Source organism: Cyprinus carpio, chromosome A2, assembly GCF_018340385.1.
Source record: "Cyprinus carpio isolate SPL01 chromosome A2, ASM1834038v1, whole genome shotgun sequence".
NCBI lineage: Eukaryota > Metazoa > Chordata > Actinopteri > Cypriniformes > Cyprinidae > Cyprinus > Cyprinus carpio.
Genome location: NC_056573.1, coordinates 25,058,675 through 25,077,762, shown reverse-complemented (window position 1 = coordinate 25,077,762; position 19,088 = coordinate 25,058,675). Strand labels below are relative to the sequence as shown.

General features: G+C 33.3%; 3 protein-coding genes across 4 annotated transcripts; all 3 read left to right on the top strand.

Annotated features, from left to right (window-relative positions):
- Window positions 1-5,978: 5,978 nt before the first annotated feature.
- LOC109111852 (protein THEM6-like) lies at window positions 5,979-9,220 on the top strand. Its single transcript, XM_019124845.2, has 3 exons — window positions 5,979-6,072; window positions 7,268-7,772; window positions 8,828-9,220. Coding segments are annotated over exons 1-3 (618 nt in total). The 5' UTR covers window positions 5,979-6,070; the 3' UTR covers window positions 8,939-9,220.
- Window positions 9,221-9,363: 143 nt separating this feature from the next.
- si:ch73-52e5.2 (protein THEM6) lies at window positions 9,364-12,614 on the top strand. 2 transcript variants are annotated; one of them, XM_019124873.2, is made up of 3 exons: window positions 9,364-9,536; window positions 9,893-10,397; window positions 11,793-12,614. In XM_019124873.2, exons 1-3 carry the CDS (start codon window positions 9,526-9,528, stop codon window positions 11,898-11,900), a joined length of 624 nt encoding a protein of 207 aa, XP_018980418.1. In that variant the 5' UTR covers window positions 9,364-9,525; the 3' UTR covers window positions 11,901-12,614. The 2 variants fall into 2 exon arrangements, with proteins under 2 accessions (XP_018980418.1, XP_042568199.1); XM_042712265.1 differs by lacking the exon at window positions 9,364-9,536 and adding an exon at window positions 9,553-9,678.
- A 1,527-nt stretch (window positions 12,615-14,141) lies between these two features.
- Window positions 14,142-18,968, top strand: LOC122134934 (E3 ubiquitin/ISG15 ligase TRIM25-like). The gene is made up of 7 exons (XM_042712246.1): window positions 14,142-14,826; window positions 14,916-15,011; window positions 16,305-16,538; window positions 17,039-17,195; window positions 17,290-17,349; window positions 18,002-18,085; window positions 18,361-18,968. The coding sequence occupies exons 1-7, from the start codon at window positions 14,152-14,154 to the stop codon at window positions 18,414-18,416; spliced, it is 1,362 nt and encodes a 453-aa protein (XP_042568180.1). The 5' UTR covers window positions 14,142-14,151; the 3' UTR covers window positions 18,417-18,968.
- Window positions 18,969-19,088: the final 120 nt, after the last annotated feature.

Genomic DNA, 19,088 nt, shown 5'->3' with positions numbered 1-19,088 from the left:
ACTATTATTAAGAAGTGGAAGGTATTTGGTACAACACAAATCCTATCTGGATCAGGACGTTGCTCCAAACTGGATGAAAGAGCCAGAGGAAACTGGTCAGAGAGGCGGGACCAAGAGGCCTGAAGCAACTCTTCAGGAATTTATAACAAAGAGTGGTCATTGTGTGTATGTGACAACAATATCACAAACTCTCTACAAATGTGGCTTGTATAGGAGGGTTGCAAGAAAAAAAAAATCACTCAAGAAACTGCAGCCCACATCAAATTGAACTGAACTTGAGCAGTTCTGCAAAGAAGAGTGGGCAAATATTGCAAAATCTAAATTTGCAAAGTTAATAGAGACAAATCCCAACAGACTAAAATCTGTCATTAAAGCAAATGATGGTTCAGCAAAATGCTGACATGTTGGTGTTATATCTTTCACTTGGATGTTATAAGTTGCACTGAGTAAATACAGCTGGATAAAACAAAAACTGTGTCTGTCTTCATTTCAGGCTGCAAAGCAACAAAATGTGATAATTTTATTTTTATATGTATGTATATGCTTTACTTATAAGCTGTAATATGCATGCTAGTTAACAGTGAAAATATTATGATATACTACAAGGCTGTTCAAAAGCACATGCCCAAAAACATGGTAATACCATGGTAAAGTTCAAAACAAAACAAACAAACAACTGGGAATAAATCTGCTCTTAAGAGTTAGAAAGATTGCATTAAAACAGCAGTTAAAAAAATAAAAAAACAAGAGGTTAATGAGTAGCTTACATTTTAGAAACAATATTTGCTCTGCTAACAGAAATAACTCCAAACAAAAGCAGAATGAGCGAAAGGTTCATGGTCTCACTTTACGCCTATAAAGAATCATATGTAACAGTTCAATTAAAACATACAACTGGGAGTAACTTTTATTCCATTTTCATGTTACACTGTTACTAACTGACGGTACATTACTGTCTTTGTCAGTGTAATTACACAAACAAACAATACTTATATGTGGTGGGAAGTGGGTGACCCATTTGTTGTAACTGTCCTGTGTGTGTATTTATGTGTGTTTATTTCATAGAGATAAAGACAGTGTATTGTGTCAAATAACTGATTTGTTCTTTTCTCCTGGGGTGGCTCTCATCCCCATAACAAAGATGAATCTAGTGCCACCCTACTTTAATAATGCATCTCTCCCTGACTGATAATAACACAATTTATTTCAGGACCAAGCATTTCCGTTAATAAATGTTTCGTCAAAAACAGGATCTCAGTAAATGATAGCCACATAACCCAACATCTCAATAATGTGTGTCCTCAGCTGGTGCACTTCGTCATAAAAATAAGGGCTTTGTGATGTCATTTTTTCCTTAAATTCATAACACTATGGCGCACAAAAAAAGGTTGAGTTTTCAGCAAACAGGAATGGCACTCTGTCACCAAGGTGATGTGATCCTGGGATGACATTAATATTGGTTTATGAGAAGGAAGAGAAACACTTTCTTTTCCCCATGCAGCTGGAGTCTCGCTTATCTGTCCATGTTATCCCAGTTGGCTCTTTTGATGGCTGCGTTATTGTTTTTATACGTGTCGGATTAACCTCAGATGGGGCAGGGGAGAGGGGGATCAAGGCAAGCTGACCCACATTCACATGTATTTGGATCTGTGTGCACTGGGGATGATGCATGCATTCTGTGAGATTGTATTGTGTTTGTTTGCATTTGCTGTGCGTGTAAATACCCTCAGGGCTGTGCTGGTCTATGTCGACCCAGATCAGAGTAATTAGACATCAGAGACCTGCATCTGGAGTAGATGAGAGATTTGCTTCACCACATACAAAATAAACACACATCGGTTCATATACTGTAGCTTCATTTTTCTAGACAGATTGTACCAACTGCTGTTCTAAAACCAAGAGAGCTGCTTATCTGATTTGTTTTATTTTAAGACATCAAACACACACTCCCAAGACCAAATTCTGCATTCCATACTAAATTGGACAGACATTCATATCTGACCTTTGACCTCTGACAACAAAGGCATGATGTGTGGAAGATGAGTTTTGGAAATTGGAAATTCTAGACTTACCAGTTTAAACGGAATGGAGCATAAGGCATGTATATTTCACATATAAGAAATACTGCAAGAGGGGAAAAATTGATAAATTTATATGTATTATTATATTACTTAGTATTAAATGTATTATATATATTTTTTATAAAATTGTGGTTGGTAAAATTTTACATGTTTTTGAAAGAGTCTCTTATGCTCACTGAGGCTGCATTTATTTATCAATTGTACAGTAAATAACATAATGTTGTGAAATTTTTTTATAATTTAAAACAACTGTTTTCTATCTTAATATGTTTTGAAATGCATTTTATTCCTGTGATGCAAAGCTGAATTTTCATTCATATGCTGATCTGCTGACAATTGTGGCTATTGTGCTGCTTAATATTTTTGTGGAAACTGTGATTCCACTACCATTTGAAGGGATTTAAAAAAATAAATTAATACTTTTATTCAGCAGGAAAGTGACAGCAAAGGCATTTAAAATGTTACAAAAGGTATTTATATGCATCAAAAAAAAAAAAATCATGAAAATTGTTGCTTAAATGTTGCTTAATATTTTTTTTGTAAACTGATTTCTCTTTCATAAATAGAAAGTTCAAAGGACAGCATTAAAAAAATAGAAAATCTTTTGTAAGATTTTAAAAGTCATTACTGTAATTTTTATCAATTTAATGCACCCTTAATAAAAGTATTTATTTCTTTTATAGTAGTATATATATATATATATATATATATATAAATACATTTTCACCCAATATTTGTGCCTGTGTGTTCCAGCGCAGCTACTTATTAGGACATTAGGATTTGGACTAGCATTCTGCCTTTGTAAATGTCAAGGACTGGCCCACTAGGTTTTGGAACAGAGCAACTTTGTCTGTGAACTACAAAACAGTCGCTATACGAGCTGTGAGTGTGTAAGGGTGCGTGTGAGATTGTGCATCTGTTTTGTGTCCATAGGCAGAGTGGTTTGTAGGGATTATTGTTACCCTGAATTGAGAAAGCGAACACACTTGTACCCTGGGGAAAGAGGTGGGCCATGACTAAAACAGCTTTGAAGGATTACAGCACTGAAAAAAGTCATATTTTAGAAAGAAAACATGAGCAATAGTGTATAGACAGATGTTTTATTTTTCGCTAATCTTTGGGGGTTTGAGGAGGGGTGAAAACAAGGGCTTTGGCACAAACAGCAGAACAGAAATGCTCTATCACGCACACACACATTCAGACATCTGTCTCTTACTGTCCACTCGAGGTTGAAGAATGAGCAGATTATACTGATTAAAGGAAAAGTTCACCCAAAAATGACAATTTGCTGAATATTTACTCACCCTTCATGCGGTTCCAAGATATAGATGAGTTTGTTTCTTCATCTGAACAGATTTGGAGAAATTTAGCATTTCATCACTTGCTCACCAATGGATCCTCTGCAGTGAATGGGTGCCGTCAGAATGAAAGTCCAAACAGCTGATAAAAACATCACAATAATACACAAGCAATCCACACCACTCCAGTCCATCAGTTAATGTCTTGTGAAGTGAAAAGCTGCTTGTTTGTAAGAAACTAATTCATCATTAAGACATTTTTAACTTCAAACCATTGCTTCAGGCTAAAATATGAGTCCATAATCCACAATATTGCTTTCTACAGTGTAAAAAAAAAAAAAACGGCTGGTCTGAATCAGAAGAGGAATATGCACAGATTAAACACTGTTTACAAGTGAAAAACAGTCCAAAACAGTTCAAAACAAATATGTTGGTGGATTTTGCTGACACAGGGGATGGGTTTTTTCCACTGGAGAACTCATATTTTGAACTCATATTTTGGCCAGAAGCACGGTTTAAAATTAAAATGCCTTAATGATGGATTTGTTTCTTATAAACATCCATCTTTTCTCTTTACAAGACATTAATCGATGGACTGGAGTGGTGTGGATTACTTGTGGATTATTGTGATGTTTTTATCAGCTGTTTGGACTCTCATTCTGACGGCACCCATTCACTGCAGAGGATCACTGGTGAGCAAGTGATGGAATGCTACATTTCTCCAAATCTGTTCAGATGAAGAAACAAACTCATCTACATCTTGGATACCATGAGGGTGAGTACATTTCACACCCATTTTAATTTTCATGTGAACTATTCCTTTAATGTTGTGTGCTTTCATCTGTGTGAAACCATATTTCATATATCTGTCATCAAATGAATGTCCTTCACCACTCATTCAGCGCAAACACTCACAACCCATCAACACAGTCATCTGAAAATACTCCTTACTGCCTTTCAGCAGTGATCCCTCAATAGACTCATTAATATTTCAGAAACACATTGCACCACAATCGATACATTTCCATTAGCGTGATGGACGACTGTTTTTAAAATGCTCTGCTGTCGCAACAGAATCACAGGATGGCATTTATGAGACATAGAAGTGTCATGACTAATGTTTTACTCTTGATACGATGTCTGTCTTCCTGGAATTTCAGACCATTTAACTTCAGCCAATTATTCACATTCAGACACACTGCAGGGCTATTATTTTCACGTTAAAGCTTTGATGAATTCATGTGGTAATGCTGTATGTGAAAGGAGAACGGGTAAGATGGCTACAGTAATTTTCCATCTCTTTCAGACGTTCTGAAGGCCTGTTCATCCCTCTCCGTCACTGACAATGCCAGACTCAATCTCCTATAATTCATCATTCACATTGACTTACAGGACTTCTCAGAGGACACAAACTGCAGCCAAAGCAGGAAGCAATCCAGCAGATATAAATACTTGAATTCATAAAAAGACAAGGAACCTTTAAAACATGCTAATTTTATGCATCCCACATGCTCTATTAATTAAATATGAAAACACACAAACAGCCTGCTATAGTTTTTATATAAACATTCATTCACAACATGAATCCTGTGAGAATCTTATTAAACAAATGCAAATCTGCTCATGCTGGCATTTCTAGATAGTAGGTGTACCCAAATTTGAGAAGCTTCTAATTAATGTCAGCATCAAAACAGTATATTAACAGCATAGACATACTGCTATACTACTCATACTATGCAGTATAAACACTGCATACATACAGATATAGATATATATATATATATATATATATATATATATATATATATATATATATATTATATATATATATATATATATATATATACACATACAGATATAGATATATATATATATATATATTATATATATATATATATATATATATATATATCTTTGATTCATTATCTCAAAAGATTTTACTCAAAATTAGAATAAAACAATTCTTTCTGAAAATGGAAATAGCTATATATATTATTAATAATTTATTATATATTAATATTTTCTAATTACTAATTAATGTATATTTTATATATTTCTTAAAATATCTAATAAATTACAAATATTATATATAGTTATATAATTATAGAAATTATAATAAATATAATTATATAAACATATATATATATATATATATATATATATATATATATATATTATATATATATATATATATATATATATATATATATATAAATATTTATTTTATTTTATTTCTTTTTAATTCTTAAGTTATATATAATTATTTAAAATTAAAATGAAATGAATATAAATACAGTTTTATAATATATCTTTATTATTAATTACAAATATTATATATAGTTATATAATAAGTTTTTTTATTTTATTTTTTTTACTTCATTCAAATGAATATGACTTTTCTAAAATAAAAATATTTATTATTGATTTACTTTTGTTGTTAGGAAAAATGCAACATATTTGTGCTGCCCATTAATTTGTTTTCTTTAATTTTTAAGTACTATTTTTGTTATTTTATTTACATTTAAATTACAAAATGTGTACATTTGAGAAGAACTTACCGTATGTCAAGAACTTGCTGTTGAATTCTGTCATTTTGAACGTTCTTACGTGACGTCATGTTGAGGGGGCGTGTCATCGCGCGTTCAGCCAGCGTGCGTCCAGACGTAAAACAGCAACTGCAACAGCGTGGACATGTAAGTACTGTGTTTGAAACTTTCACAGCTCTTAATTTAGTTTCCGACAGCAGTCCAACTTATCGTTAGTTGTAAATGCGAAACTTAAACAGATCAACTATGTTAAACTGTTTTAAAGATTTGAATTATAAATTTGTAAACTAAATGTAGACTTGAATGAGTTTATCTTGTTGTTGTAGTCTATTTATCATTTTCCCACAAATACATTCTATGGTGTCAGATACTGGAAATACGTTTATAAAAAGCACCCCCGAAAAAAAAATCACTCGTTACAATGTGTTCACAAACCGGCCAAACTAGTTCTACTTGAACGAGGCTTGTAGCAAAACCCTGAAAATCTCAGAACCGCAAAAATGACATGCAAACATCTTACATGCTGCATAAAAATATATTATTTAGAAATGTACTGACATCTCAGGTTGTTTTAACAAGTGAGATACTGACAAATAACATGTTACTTTTAATAATAAACTAAAATAAAAATGCTGTTTAAAATCAGATGATCAGATGCCATTGTTCACTATCGCTGATGTGGCATGTCAGTTTCCCATGCACATATCTAATAAGACTTTTTAAGACCAAATAATGAACATTTGATGAGTAAACTGAATGGAACTCAATACAGCATGTCAATATAGTCTCTAAATGTAAATGTCTGAATGTTTGAAACAACTTCCAACAGATCTACAATACTTTAATTCAAATAAATAAATAACTTTCAGGTTTAATAACTACTAAAATATGGAAATAACTTTTACTGTACCTTATGATCAGACTAAAAAAAGCAATGTTCTTCATCAGTATTTTTGTCTTGTTTTCTGGTGCAAATGTGTACAGATACTTATATCAATATACATTTACCTTAGAAGCAAACTGACATAAAACAAGAACAATCTGCTTAAGTTTTCATGCTCCACTGACAGATATTTGTTCTAAGCATAAACCCACTTCATTGTGTTCAATTTCTCAGATAACAAGACTTGATGTGTTCACTTTGCATCTCAAGTAAATGTTTCTTGATTTAAGGATGTTTAGATATTTGTATTGGAAACCAGGCAGAAAATGCCATTTATTTTTCGCAGTGTATGCAACATTTAATGCCATGACTTTATGAATTAAGACCTCTTTAGTTGAATTAAGACCCACAGAAATCTCTTGTATATTCTGGCTTAAACCTTACTTCTGTATATTCCAGGGAGGACACATTGCTGTGGATTGTGGGCGTGTTGTTACTCCTGTTCTGCAGTCTGGATGTGTGGTATTACTTGCGGGTAGTGGTTGTGCTGGTCAGGGCCTGGTTCCTCTCACCTGTATTTGACATCACAGCAGAGCAGTCCTCTAGCGGACGAGTGGTTCTCCATGACCTTGACCTTTGCCACATGAACAATGCACGCTACCTACGCGAGTGTGACTTTGCCCGTTTCTCTTTGTACACTCGCAATGGGGTGTTCAAGGCTTTAAGAGCTCTAGGGGCCACCATAGTTGTTGGGGCATCTACCATCCGCTACAGACGGCCGCTGTGTGTCGGTGAGGCGTTTGAGATTCGCAGTCGAATCATTACCTGGGATGAGAAGTCATTTTACCTGGAGCAGAGGTTTGTGTCTTGTAAAGATGGGATGGTGTCGGCTGTTATGTTCTGCAAACAGAATGTCCTGCGCAGCAGTCCGGACAAGATCCTGCAATACCTGTGCAAGAGAAAGGTGAGCAGCTGTCATAGATTTACTAACACTTTTAACTCTCTGCTGGTCTTTTGTAATTTTAGACTGTTTTGAATTTTTACATTTGTGAACTTTGTTGGAATGGTACAAAACTTATGACATTTGTGGGACTTGCTATATAAACACAGAAAAAAATTGTGGACATGATTCGGAAAGGCTATGAAAGTCTGTTTATAAACACAGAATTGCGTGATTCACAATTCTGAGAAAAAATTCTCAGTTGCAAGATATAATGCTGAGAATTCAGATTTTTTTTTTCTAGCAATTCCGAGTTTAAATGTCACAAATTACAGCATTTTTGTTTTCCTGCTGGAATAAAAAATAAAAATGGTAATTGTTGCAACTTTTTTCCAACTGATGTTTTTTTTCTCAGAATTGTGAGTTCATATCTTGCAATTTTTCCTTTTATATATACTGTATATATACTGTATGTATGTGTGTATATATACAGTATATATATATATATATATATATATATTTTTTTCTATATATATATATATATATATATATAATGTGTGTGTGTGTGTGTGTGTGTGTGTGTGTGTGTGTGTGTGTGTTTCTCTCGCTCTCTCTCAGAAATTGCCAGAAAAAAAGTTAGAATTGTGAGATAAAAATTCACAATTACTTTTTTAATTATTTTATTCTGTAGCAGAAAAGATCTTTCATAAGTCATCTTAAAAAATGTGAAAAACAATTTTTTGGTGTAATCTACAAATCACTCAATTGACTCAATGAAGTAGTTTTTGATAATATCTAAATATACATATATCCAAATGCAGCTTTATAAAAGTAATTATTTATGTCTGAAAATATTCTTATAAACAGATAGTGAACATGCAGCTCAATATAAACATTGTATTATTTATTAATAATATCAATATTAGCTTTTTCTAATATTTTCATTATTTTTTGTAGAAATAATATTCACAACAAAAAGTTTATCATTTTACATGTTGTTCCAATCGAATATTAATTCCCTTTTTAAAAAAAAAAAAAAAAAAAACACTGAGCCTGACATTTATGAACTGATTTTCTAGGTTGAAGTGCCAGAATTTCCCGAAGACCTGCAGCACTGGATCAATTTCATCTCAGCCAGCAGTAAAGCCCTCAGGGTGGAAAATCAGCTTGATGAGAAAAAGAACGAATGACGGCTCACTGCCTTAAATGATCTCTCAAACACCGGTTTACAAACACAACAACATACTGATGCACATACTGTACATGAATGTCTCAGGTGTTTGCATACTCCAATTTATCATTTGTGCATACTGTAAGATTGAGAATATGTAGAAATACTTTCTTAAAAACAATGGATGAACAAAAGAGAAAATAATATTTTCTGGTGTATTACTGCCACTGACTGGACTGGAGTGTGAAGCATTACTACAAAGAGAAACAAAACAATAATGAATAAATAAAACTGTGTCACTTATGCAGTATCTGTAATTTAAATTCTATTTTCTGTTATTCTGTGATAAATATTCTGTTTATTTTTGACTGTCCTATTTTTTGCTATTAAATGTTACTGCTTAAATGACATTCAAAACATGAATATCCAATGAATTTGAAACTATTACAACATATCTGAGCAGCAGCAAAAACGTATAAATAATATTGGAAACGATGATGGCGTCACGCCGTTCGTCTGGCGGCCTGCTGACGTAGTCACGTGGCCACGTAAACCCAATCAGAGCGCAGTTTCTGCCTGCGGAAGTGCGTGAAGCCGGTTTTTCGGATGGCATTCGCGTGAGTAGCAAGAATACCCAATTTGACAAGATTATGATTATGAACACTAATTAATGCAAGTCATTTGTAAATTTACATGCATTGAATCTCAAACCGGTATACTTGGGATAGATGTCGTTGCACGGCCTTGTCTGATCTATAAGTGAGATCTGATATTTAATCGAAATGTTGATTTTTGATTCATTTACGATATGAATGAATGATCTGACATCATATAGCGATCTTTAAATAAACATATGCAATAATGTCCTGCGTGTTGTTCTGTAGTCGGGTCACTAAGCCCAGTTCTCTGTCTCCACGTGATCTCTTAGAATTATTCATGATGTGCATAATTAATCATCTTCACTGTGTGACAGAACCATGCTGCTGTGGATTCTGTCCGGCTCTCTGGTTCTGTTCGGCAGTTTTGACGTCTGGTACTTCCTGAGAGGCTCGTGGATGGTGATCACGTCCTGGTTCCAGAGGCCGGTTCGAGATGTTCTGGCCGAGCAGGTCGTTCACGGGCGGGTTCTCCTCCACGACCTGGACTTTATGTGTCACATGAATAACGCCCGCTACCTGCGTGAGTGCGACTTCGCCCGGTACGCGCACTGCACCCGGAACGGGCTCTTCCTGGCCGCGCGCGCGCTCGACGCCACCATGCTGGTCGGAGCCACGACCATCCGGTACCGGCGCTCGCTGGCGCTCGGCGAGGCGTTCGAGCTGCGCACCCGGATCGTGGCGTGGGATGAGAAGTCCTTCTACCTGGAGCAGAGGTTCGTGTCCAAGTCAGACGGGTTCGTTTCTGCTGTCATGCTGTGCAGACAGAATGTTATTCGCGGAAATCCACAGAAGATCTTGGAGCACCTTTGCAAGAGGAAGGTATGCATTTATTTATTTATTTAAACTTTTAAAAGCCACGGACGCCATCCTTGTGCAAGAGACCCCTCTCCTAAAATATGTTATCATAGTGTTAGATGTTTATTTATTTATTTTATTTGAAATGCATTTTTTATTTTAGCCTGTTTTTTATTTATTTTGTAATCAAATGTATTTATTTAGTTAGTTTCTATTTGTATTATATTTATTTTATTTTTTACTTTTTATATTTTTTTGGACCCCCAAGTATTCTCATGCCTGGGACCCCATTCTAAAATTTAAAAGGCATTTATATATTTTCATGTATAAAGATCCAATTTATACTGTGAAAAATTAAGATTAAAGTTTGAAAATATCTAGTTGGAATGCACATCATTATTATATTTTTTTCTAGTCACTATAGTACTGTACTATTAGATGTATTATTTATTTATTTTTTAATCTTTAAAGAATACAATTAATAGCTTTCATTTATTAATTTTAATAAAATGAATATCTTTATTTTGTTTAATTTTTTATTATTATTTTAATTATGTTTTATATATATATTTAAAATATAATTATGAAAATATTAAACTTTTTATTATGCTACATTATTATATTCTTCTCACTAAATTCTGTATTGTTTGTAGTACTATTTATTTAAATTAAATGTATATTGTTTTAATATTTAATTTAATGATGTATTTATAATTTATGATGTACTTATTTATTTAGTATATTATAGCAGTATTACTGTTGCTATTCTTATTAATTAATTAATTAAGTATATTTTTTTTAACCCTCTGAAGACCAAATTAATACAATGAAAAATGTATATTATAAATATATGTAAAATAATATTTGGAAAATATTTAGTTTATATTACAATACTATTTTTTTCTACCTAGTATAGTACTGTACTGTTGGGTATATTTATTTATTTATGTATTTAATTATTTATTTATTTTTATCAAATGTATTTCAGTTGAATTTTTTTTCTGGTTCTTCCTATGTATTATTAATTACATTTACATTTAGTCATTTAACAGACGCTTTTATCCAAATGAAGACAATGGAAGCAATCAAAATAATGAATTAATTAATTTTTTCACTGTTTTTCTCTAAATTTTTCCACCGACTGCTTTGCTGTCCCCCTTTGGGTCCCCAGACCCCAGTTTATAAACCCCCACACTATATGCCATAACATACAGTACCATGGTGCCAAACTGTGCTTTTTGGACATATATCATAGTAATACCAAGATACCCTTGGCTTACCATGAATATAGCACTCATTTCAAGATTCTTTGGTAATACCATATTGTTAGACCCGTAATATTGTAATACCGTGGTTTTCTTAGAAGTATGTTCCTGCTGGAATAACATACAATATATCCCATGTGTCTCTATAATTTGAGTGGATTGCCCTGAGATTTCAGAGGATCTTCAGCATTGGATCAGGTTCATCTCTGCTAGCAGTCAGGCTCTGAGAGCAGAGAGTGGACTGGATGAGAAAACCAAATGATAAATTCAAAGACTCTTACCTTAAGCCTTCCTTCTGCATGTAAGTTTCCCATGATGCTAACCTTAACTTCTCTCTAAGTGTCGGTTTCAAAGTTACAAAAGGGTTTTCTGATCAAGAACCTGCGGCTGTTGGCAGCTTCAGTGTTTACTCCACTACACCAGCCCTTCATGTAGATTATTTATTTAAAAGTATTATACCATAATTATTATACTTAAAAAATCCGTTCCAGAAGCTGCAAGAAATGTGACTGGCAAAACATAGAGCATGAATCTCTGTTGAGAAACAGAGCGCATGAACAAATGTTGAAAACTTGACTCGATTGACTTGAACGCTAGGGGCTTTTGAACACTCCTATGACCAAATATGCACATGAACGTAACAAAAATCACGTCAAAGGGATTTGCACTGAGTATTTTAATATTATAAATGATAGATGAGTTCTGAGCAGTGAATTGGAAATAGTGTGTTGTTTTATCATATCAAAACTTGATTTGTTGTGCTGGTCAGAAATGTTAATGTTGTTATTTATTCCACTTTAAAACTGAAATGGTTTTATTATTGTTATTTATGAAAAGGGAACATGTATTTATTAAAGTACATTTTTCTGAGATTTGCATAATTTCTTTGAGAAGAGTCTGTATGTAAAGTAATTTAAGCACCTGTAATGAAACGTGAAGACTTGCGTTATAAAATAAAATACTGCATTATAAATAATGTTTGTATGTTTCTGAGTTATTAGAAGCATTAGTTTATAAACGGTGGTCATGCATCTGGATCACGTGAGAGCAGCAATACTGCCATCTAGTGTGAAAACACTGACATATCCCACTCTTTAATTGGAAAGTTGAATTAAAACTGTACACGGATTGCAGAAGGGCATTATATTTGATTATATATAATCAGTGGCATCTGTGCAGGAGCTCACAAGAACAACATGATGCTCATGTTCTCCAGCATGACTTGAGATCTTCCATCTTTAGCTTCAGTGTAAGCAAGAAAAAGTGTCACTGATTTATTTGAACTATAAAAATATGTTGTATTCGTTTTACATCAGATTTTTTATTTATTTGCTTAGTTACTTATTTCCCAATTGTAAATAAAAAAAAAAAAAAAAATAGATTTTGAGTTCAATGATTTTGTGTGGACTGTGGATATTAAAAAAGAAAATATCAAATCTTTAATCTTTGGTTCTAAAAGCAGACAAAATATTTCTAAAATATGTAAATATTTATAAATTTTGTGTGTGTGTGTATATATATATATATATATATATATATATCGATATATATATATTATATATATATATATATATATATATATATATATATATATATTAGTGCTGTCAAAGTATTATCGCAATTAATCACATACAAAATAAAAGTTTTTGATTGCATAATGTGTGTGTTCTGTATAAATTTAGTATGTATATATAAATACACACACATACAGTATAATATTTGAAAAATATTTACATATTTATATTAATATTAAAATATATTTATTTATAATATAAATATATATATAAACAACATGTTTTTCTGAAATATATACATGCATGTGTGTGTATTTATATATATATATATATATATATATATATATATTATACACATAATAAATATACATAGCACACATACATATATTATGAAAACAAAAACCTTTATTTTGGATGCTATTAATCGCAAATTTATCATTCGGGCAGCACTAATATATATGTGTATGTGTGGTTTATATGTTATGTAATTTAAATGTTTATAAAAAAGGTTTTATATATATATATATATATATATATATATATATATATATATATATATTTAAATATTATAGTTAAAATATTTTAGATACGTAATTTTTTACATTAAACAACAAATGTTTTATTGAAACGTTTTATTTATTTATTAATTAAATATTACATTATTTTTTTTTAATTTATAAATATATAATTAAAAAATTTTATGTATATATGTTTAATTTTAATTTATTTAAATGTATTTAACTTATGAAGTAATATAAACTTACATTTTATAAATGTAATTTACATTTTTAATTTTTTTATTATTATTATTTTTTTTTTTTTTATTCATTTATGTGCTGGTATTGGGGTGACATATGACCTAGACTCATTTTTTGTGAGCTGCACTAATTCTTGCCAGAACACTTAACACTGCAGGCAGCTATGTGTTTTGTGACATGCTCAGTTGTTGTGTAGAGCAGCTCTTCAGCCCCTCCCCCTCCTGTCAGACTCTGTGGTCACATGACGCACTTCCTGAATAAACAAAGCTTGCCTGGGCTTCATTCTGCCACTGGGTTGGACGGCAAGAAACCTTTTAAAATGGCGCAAGCTGGGGTTTTCCTAGAGCACGACCAGTTCAACTGTTCCATATGTCTGGATGTCTTAAAGGACCCTGTGACTATTCCATGTGGACACAGTTATTGTAAAGGCTGCATTAAAGGCTACTGGGACCAGGACGACTATCTGGGGATTTATGGCTGTCCTCAGTGCAGGCAGAGCTTCGCTCCCAGACCTGTGCTGGGCAGGAACACAATGCTGGCAGATGTGGTTGAGAAACTGAAGAAGACGGGGCTCCACACTGGACCGACAGCGTCTGATCCGACCCAAGCCGAACCCGGGGATGTGGAGTGTGATGTTTGCTCTGGGACAAAAAACAAAGCCTTTAAATCCTGCCTGGTCTGTCTGGTGTCTTACTGCGAGTCCCACCTTCAGCCCCACTACGAGTCTCCTGCCTTTCAGAAACACAAGCTGGTTTCTCCTTCAAAGATGATACAAGAACAGCTCTGCTCTCGCCATGAGAAACTCCTGGAGGTGTTTTGCCGCACGGATCAGCAGTGCATTTGTTATCTTTGTTTAACGGATGAACACAAAGGACATGACACTGCTCTAGCTACAACAGAGATGAATGAGAAAAAGGTAATGTTGAAGACCCTCCTAGAGTGTGCGTTTTGTGTTTGAGTCAGTAAAAACATGACATTTTATGTAACCTGTGTTTGTCTTCCCAGAATGCTCTGGCGGAGATGCAGAGGATTTCCCAGCAGAGGATTCAGGAGAAAGAGAAGGAGCTGGCCGACCTGAGAGAGGCTACACAGATACTCACTGTGAGTGTGACACGTGTGTGTGTGTGTGTGTGTGTGTGTGTGTGTGTGTGTGTGTGTGTGTGTGTGTGTGTGTGTGTGTTTCCCCCTAACAAACTTCACTGAAGGTCAGTCAGTCTCAAATCTTGTAAACCTTTAGCTCTCAATAAAAGCTTATTTATTGGGGGTAAAAAATCACAGCTGCCAAGTCATTTAACATGTTTAATTATATTTATATTGCAATATATTTCTTTTTGATTTTTAAACAAATTAATACTTTTATTTACCAAGAATCCATTAAATTGATCAAAAGTGACAAAGACATTTATAATGTTACAAAAGATTTGTATTTCAAATAAATGCTGTTCTTTGAATTTTCTGTTTATCAACGAGTCCTGAAAAAATTTATCATGGTTTCCACAAAGATATAAATAATAAGGTTTCTTGAGAAGCAGATCAGAATATTAGAATGATTTCTGAAGACTTGAGTAATGAGGCTGAAATTTCAGCTTTGATCACAGGAATAAATTACATTTTAAAATATATTACAGTAGAAAACAGTTATTTTAAACTGTAATAATATTTAACAGTATTAACTTTTTAATCAAGTAAATGTGAACATATATATGATAAAAAGATAGCAAAATCTAGAAAAAAATTACTTTTCATAAAAAGTGCACACCTTTTTTTTTCACTTTTTAAAACTCTTGCTAATATTTGAAATCATAGCTGCCAATATATATCTTGAATAAAATGGGCCATCTTCAATAAAATAAACAACGTTTAAAGTAAAAAAAAAAAATATATATATATAAAAACTTATATATATTTTTTTTTTTTTTAAATAAAGTCTTTGTCACATTTATATGTAATTGACCTCTGCAGTCAAACCTACACCAAAACCACCTCTCCTAGACCTAGAGTAGACTGACTTCTTCACCTTGTTTTTAATAGGTTTACTTTTACCAAAAGCATGAATTTTACTAAAAATGTCAAATAAAATGACCCATTTACATTTTAAATCAAATAATACACTCAAAATCATGCGCAAATGTCGTATAAATTTGTTCCATCTTTGACTATGACCCTGACCAAGGTCTCGGTTATACAGCATGGTCTCAAGGCGAAGGCTGTATAAAGATTTCTGAATAGCTGTTTTTGCACTTTAGTTTCAGTGAATGCTCTGCTTGGATTGACTGAGTTCTGAAAGTTTGCATAGCACATAAAACTCCTACTTCAAAAGAGCAATCAAATGCTGCTTTGAACCTCTTTAAAGCCGAAGTCACGCTTTTTCATTTCGCTTTTGTCTTCTCTCAGCTCTCTGCACAGACGGCCCTCGAGGAGAGCGAGCGCATCTTCACAGAGCTGGTGTGCTCCATAGAGCGCCGGCGCACTGAAGTGACGGAGCTGATCCGGGGTCAGGAGAGGGCGGCAGTGAGCCAAGCTGAAGCACTTCTTCAACAACTGGAGCAGGAGATAACAGAGCTGAAGAAAAGACACGCTGAAATAGGAGAGCTCTCGCAAACCGAGGACCATATCGCCTTCCTTCAGGTAATGCTGCTGGTCGTTCACAAATTGCTTTCTTATCCAGAGTCTCTGGAGGATCCTGAGGTTAAGTGCCTTGATCAAGGACACAGTGGTGATTAGTTTATGAAGCACATTTTCTGTGCTTTGAATATGATCAGTGTTTTGGTGAGCAGCCCAGATCTTTAAGCACTAAGAAGCATTCACTCCATTGTAAAATGCTATTGTTAGACTTCAGTATCCACATTTGTAGTAATAGTTCACCAAGAGATGAAAAGTGTCATTATTTCCTCACCTTGATGTTGTTTCAAACTTGTTTCAAACTCAAACCTGAACTTTAATTCAAAACATCAAAGGTCTCCAAGAGGGACGCGGAATTGAGATGGCATCAGTTTGTGTTTTACTCTGCCTTTGTGAACTGAAACCACTATCAGGAGTTGCATACAGTTTTTGATTCATTAAAGTTTCAAGTCAGACCACTGCCTACAGCTAACATATTTGCCATTTGATAATTCTGTCTTGTTCAGAACTGCAGGTCTCTGTGTGCTCAGCCTGTGCCTGTGCCTGACTTGCCAAACATTACCTCTGACCCAAACTTTGGGAGCATGATGACGGCACTAACAGAGTTCCAGGCTCTCCTCGAGGATGTCTGCCAGGGAGGATTTGTCAGTATCTCAGAGAAAGGTGAACAGACTTGCATTCTGAGAACTTTCAAGCCATTAAGGACTAAGTCAGTATTTCACTGTATTTGATCTAACCGTCCCGTTCTGGTTTGCAGTGAATGACGTTACTATTATTCAGAGCAACAAACCAAAGACAGATTCAGAGTCCAATGCAGGTAGGAGTCCTTAAAATGAAAAGTGCATTAAATCAAGTCTTGAATATACAATCTGTTTTAAAACAAAGTGAGCATTTTTGAACCACCATTTTTGGTTACCGATGAACCTTTCAGCGATCAATTGTGCTTCTTTACATTTTTTCCAGGATTCTTTCAGGAATAGAAAGCTTTATTTGAAAAATTTTTTTGTAAATGGCTTTACTTTTTTTTGTATCAATTTAATGTATCTTTGCTGGATAAAAGTACAAATTAAAGAAGTACAAAAAAAAAAAAACTATATAATATATATATAATATAATATATATAAATATAATATATATATTATATTAAAATTCTAAATAAAATAATATATATAATAATTTATTCTAAAATGAAATGTGTATGTGTGTGTATATATAAATATATATGTATATGTATATGTATATGTATATGTATATATGTATATATGTATATATAAAAGCCTAAATGTTTGAACAGTAGTGTGCAGTATGTTGCTTAAAATGCTCACTAAGTTTGGAACAGGGCCTTATACTCAAGATATGTACATGATGTTTCATTTTAATTAATAAAATAATGTTAATACTTCATTTTTTTTTTCAATTGCATGTGAAGAAGCTTGCAGTGCTAACAGGATTAATTGTTTATTTCATAGCTTCAGCATCGGTCTTTGCTCGGCCTGTACAGAGTCCTTTTACCATTAGCGTCCCGACAATTGTGTTTCCATTCTCATCATTTGGTGAGTATCAGGAAAAGCTTTTATTGTACACTTGTCAGTAACAATATGGCCCACTGTTCTGTTATTATTAGTGAATTTTCCATATTGATTTTTTTACAGGTGTATTTTTCTAAAAATGTTTGAAATGCATTGTGTTGTGCTTTAGGGTCAAAGGAAATGTCTGTAAATATAGCACACAATGTACTCGTGATTTAGCGTAGAATGTTGACCATCTCTGGGCCTTGTTGTTTTTGCATACAGTAAATCAGTTTTCTCATATTCTCTTTGCTCTTCAGCATCCAGAACACCAGGTCCTCGTCAGAGACTGCAGCCGCGTAGGAGACGAAGGTAGCCTTAAGAACGGCCTGAGCAACACCTGATCAGAACTCAGTCAAGAGGCCAAAGTCAGGGTGTGGTAGTTTTGTTGGAGCATTTTCATGGTTAAAAAAAAAAACCTGTAAAGCTATATTAACCACAAACTCTTATTACTAAATAAGACAGAAATGTAAATGCAGATGCGTTTCAGTGTCTACTGTCAAAGTCTCAAAGGTATTAACTTTAAACTTAAGTTAATCTGTATATCTTACAATGTGTTTGGAGTAAAAGTTGCAATATTGTGTTATCAAAACTTTTAAAAATAATTACCTGTTGATTAAGCTATGATTGTAGTATTTTCATAAGTATTAATCATACACATTATATATAGTGTTATACTGGTGTAAATTATACTAGTGTTTTATTCACTGATGATGTCTAGCTATTCACAGATGTTCATTTTAGCTTTATACTGTATGTTTGAAATGTATTTGTGTGTATTAAACATTGTTTAATTGCAAGAATATTTAAAATTAGGATGTTAAATACTTATTTTTCATATCGTGAAAAATAAAGTTTCTTCCAAACAGTTTGATGGCTCTGGTAATTTACTGTGTAGCCAAAAAAAAAGAGAGATTGAATCAGTGTGACTGTTGAACCCGAGACAGTATCAATAATATTTATTTTCATTCTGCCACATAAGAAACAA

Excerpts from the sequence above, each read along its gene's own strand:
- si:ch73-52e5.2 (XM_042712265.1), top strand. The coding sequence starts at position 9,590 with ATGCAAGTCATTTGTAAATTTACATGCATTGAATCTCAAACCGGTATA. Across the intron at positions 9,679-9,892 it reads CGGCCTTGTCTGATCTATAA|AACCATGCTGCTGTGGATTC; the intron begins GTGAGATCTGAT and ends ACTGTGTGACAG. Across the intron at positions 10,398-11,792 it reads AGCACCTTTGCAAGAGGAAG|GTGGATTGCCCTGAGATTTC; the intron begins GTATGCATTTAT and ends TCTATAATTTGA.
- LOC109111852 (XM_019124845.2), top strand. Across the intron at positions 7,773-8,827 it reads AATACCTGTGCAAGAGAAAG|GTTGAAGTGCCAGAATTTCC; the intron begins GTGAGCAGCTGT and ends CTGATTTTCTAG.
- LOC122134934 (XM_042712246.1), top strand. The coding sequence starts at position 14,152 with ATGACGCACTTCCTGAATAAACAAAGCTTGCCTGGGCTTCATTCTGCC. Across the intron at positions 17,350-18,001 it reads AGATTCAGAGTCCAATGCAG|CTTCAGCATCGGTCTTTGCT; the intron begins GTAGGAGTCCTT and ends TTTATTTCATAG. Across the intron at positions 18,086-18,360 it reads GTTTCCATTCTCATCATTTG|CATCCAGAACACCAGGTCCT; the intron begins GTGAGTATCAGG and ends TTTGCTCTTCAG.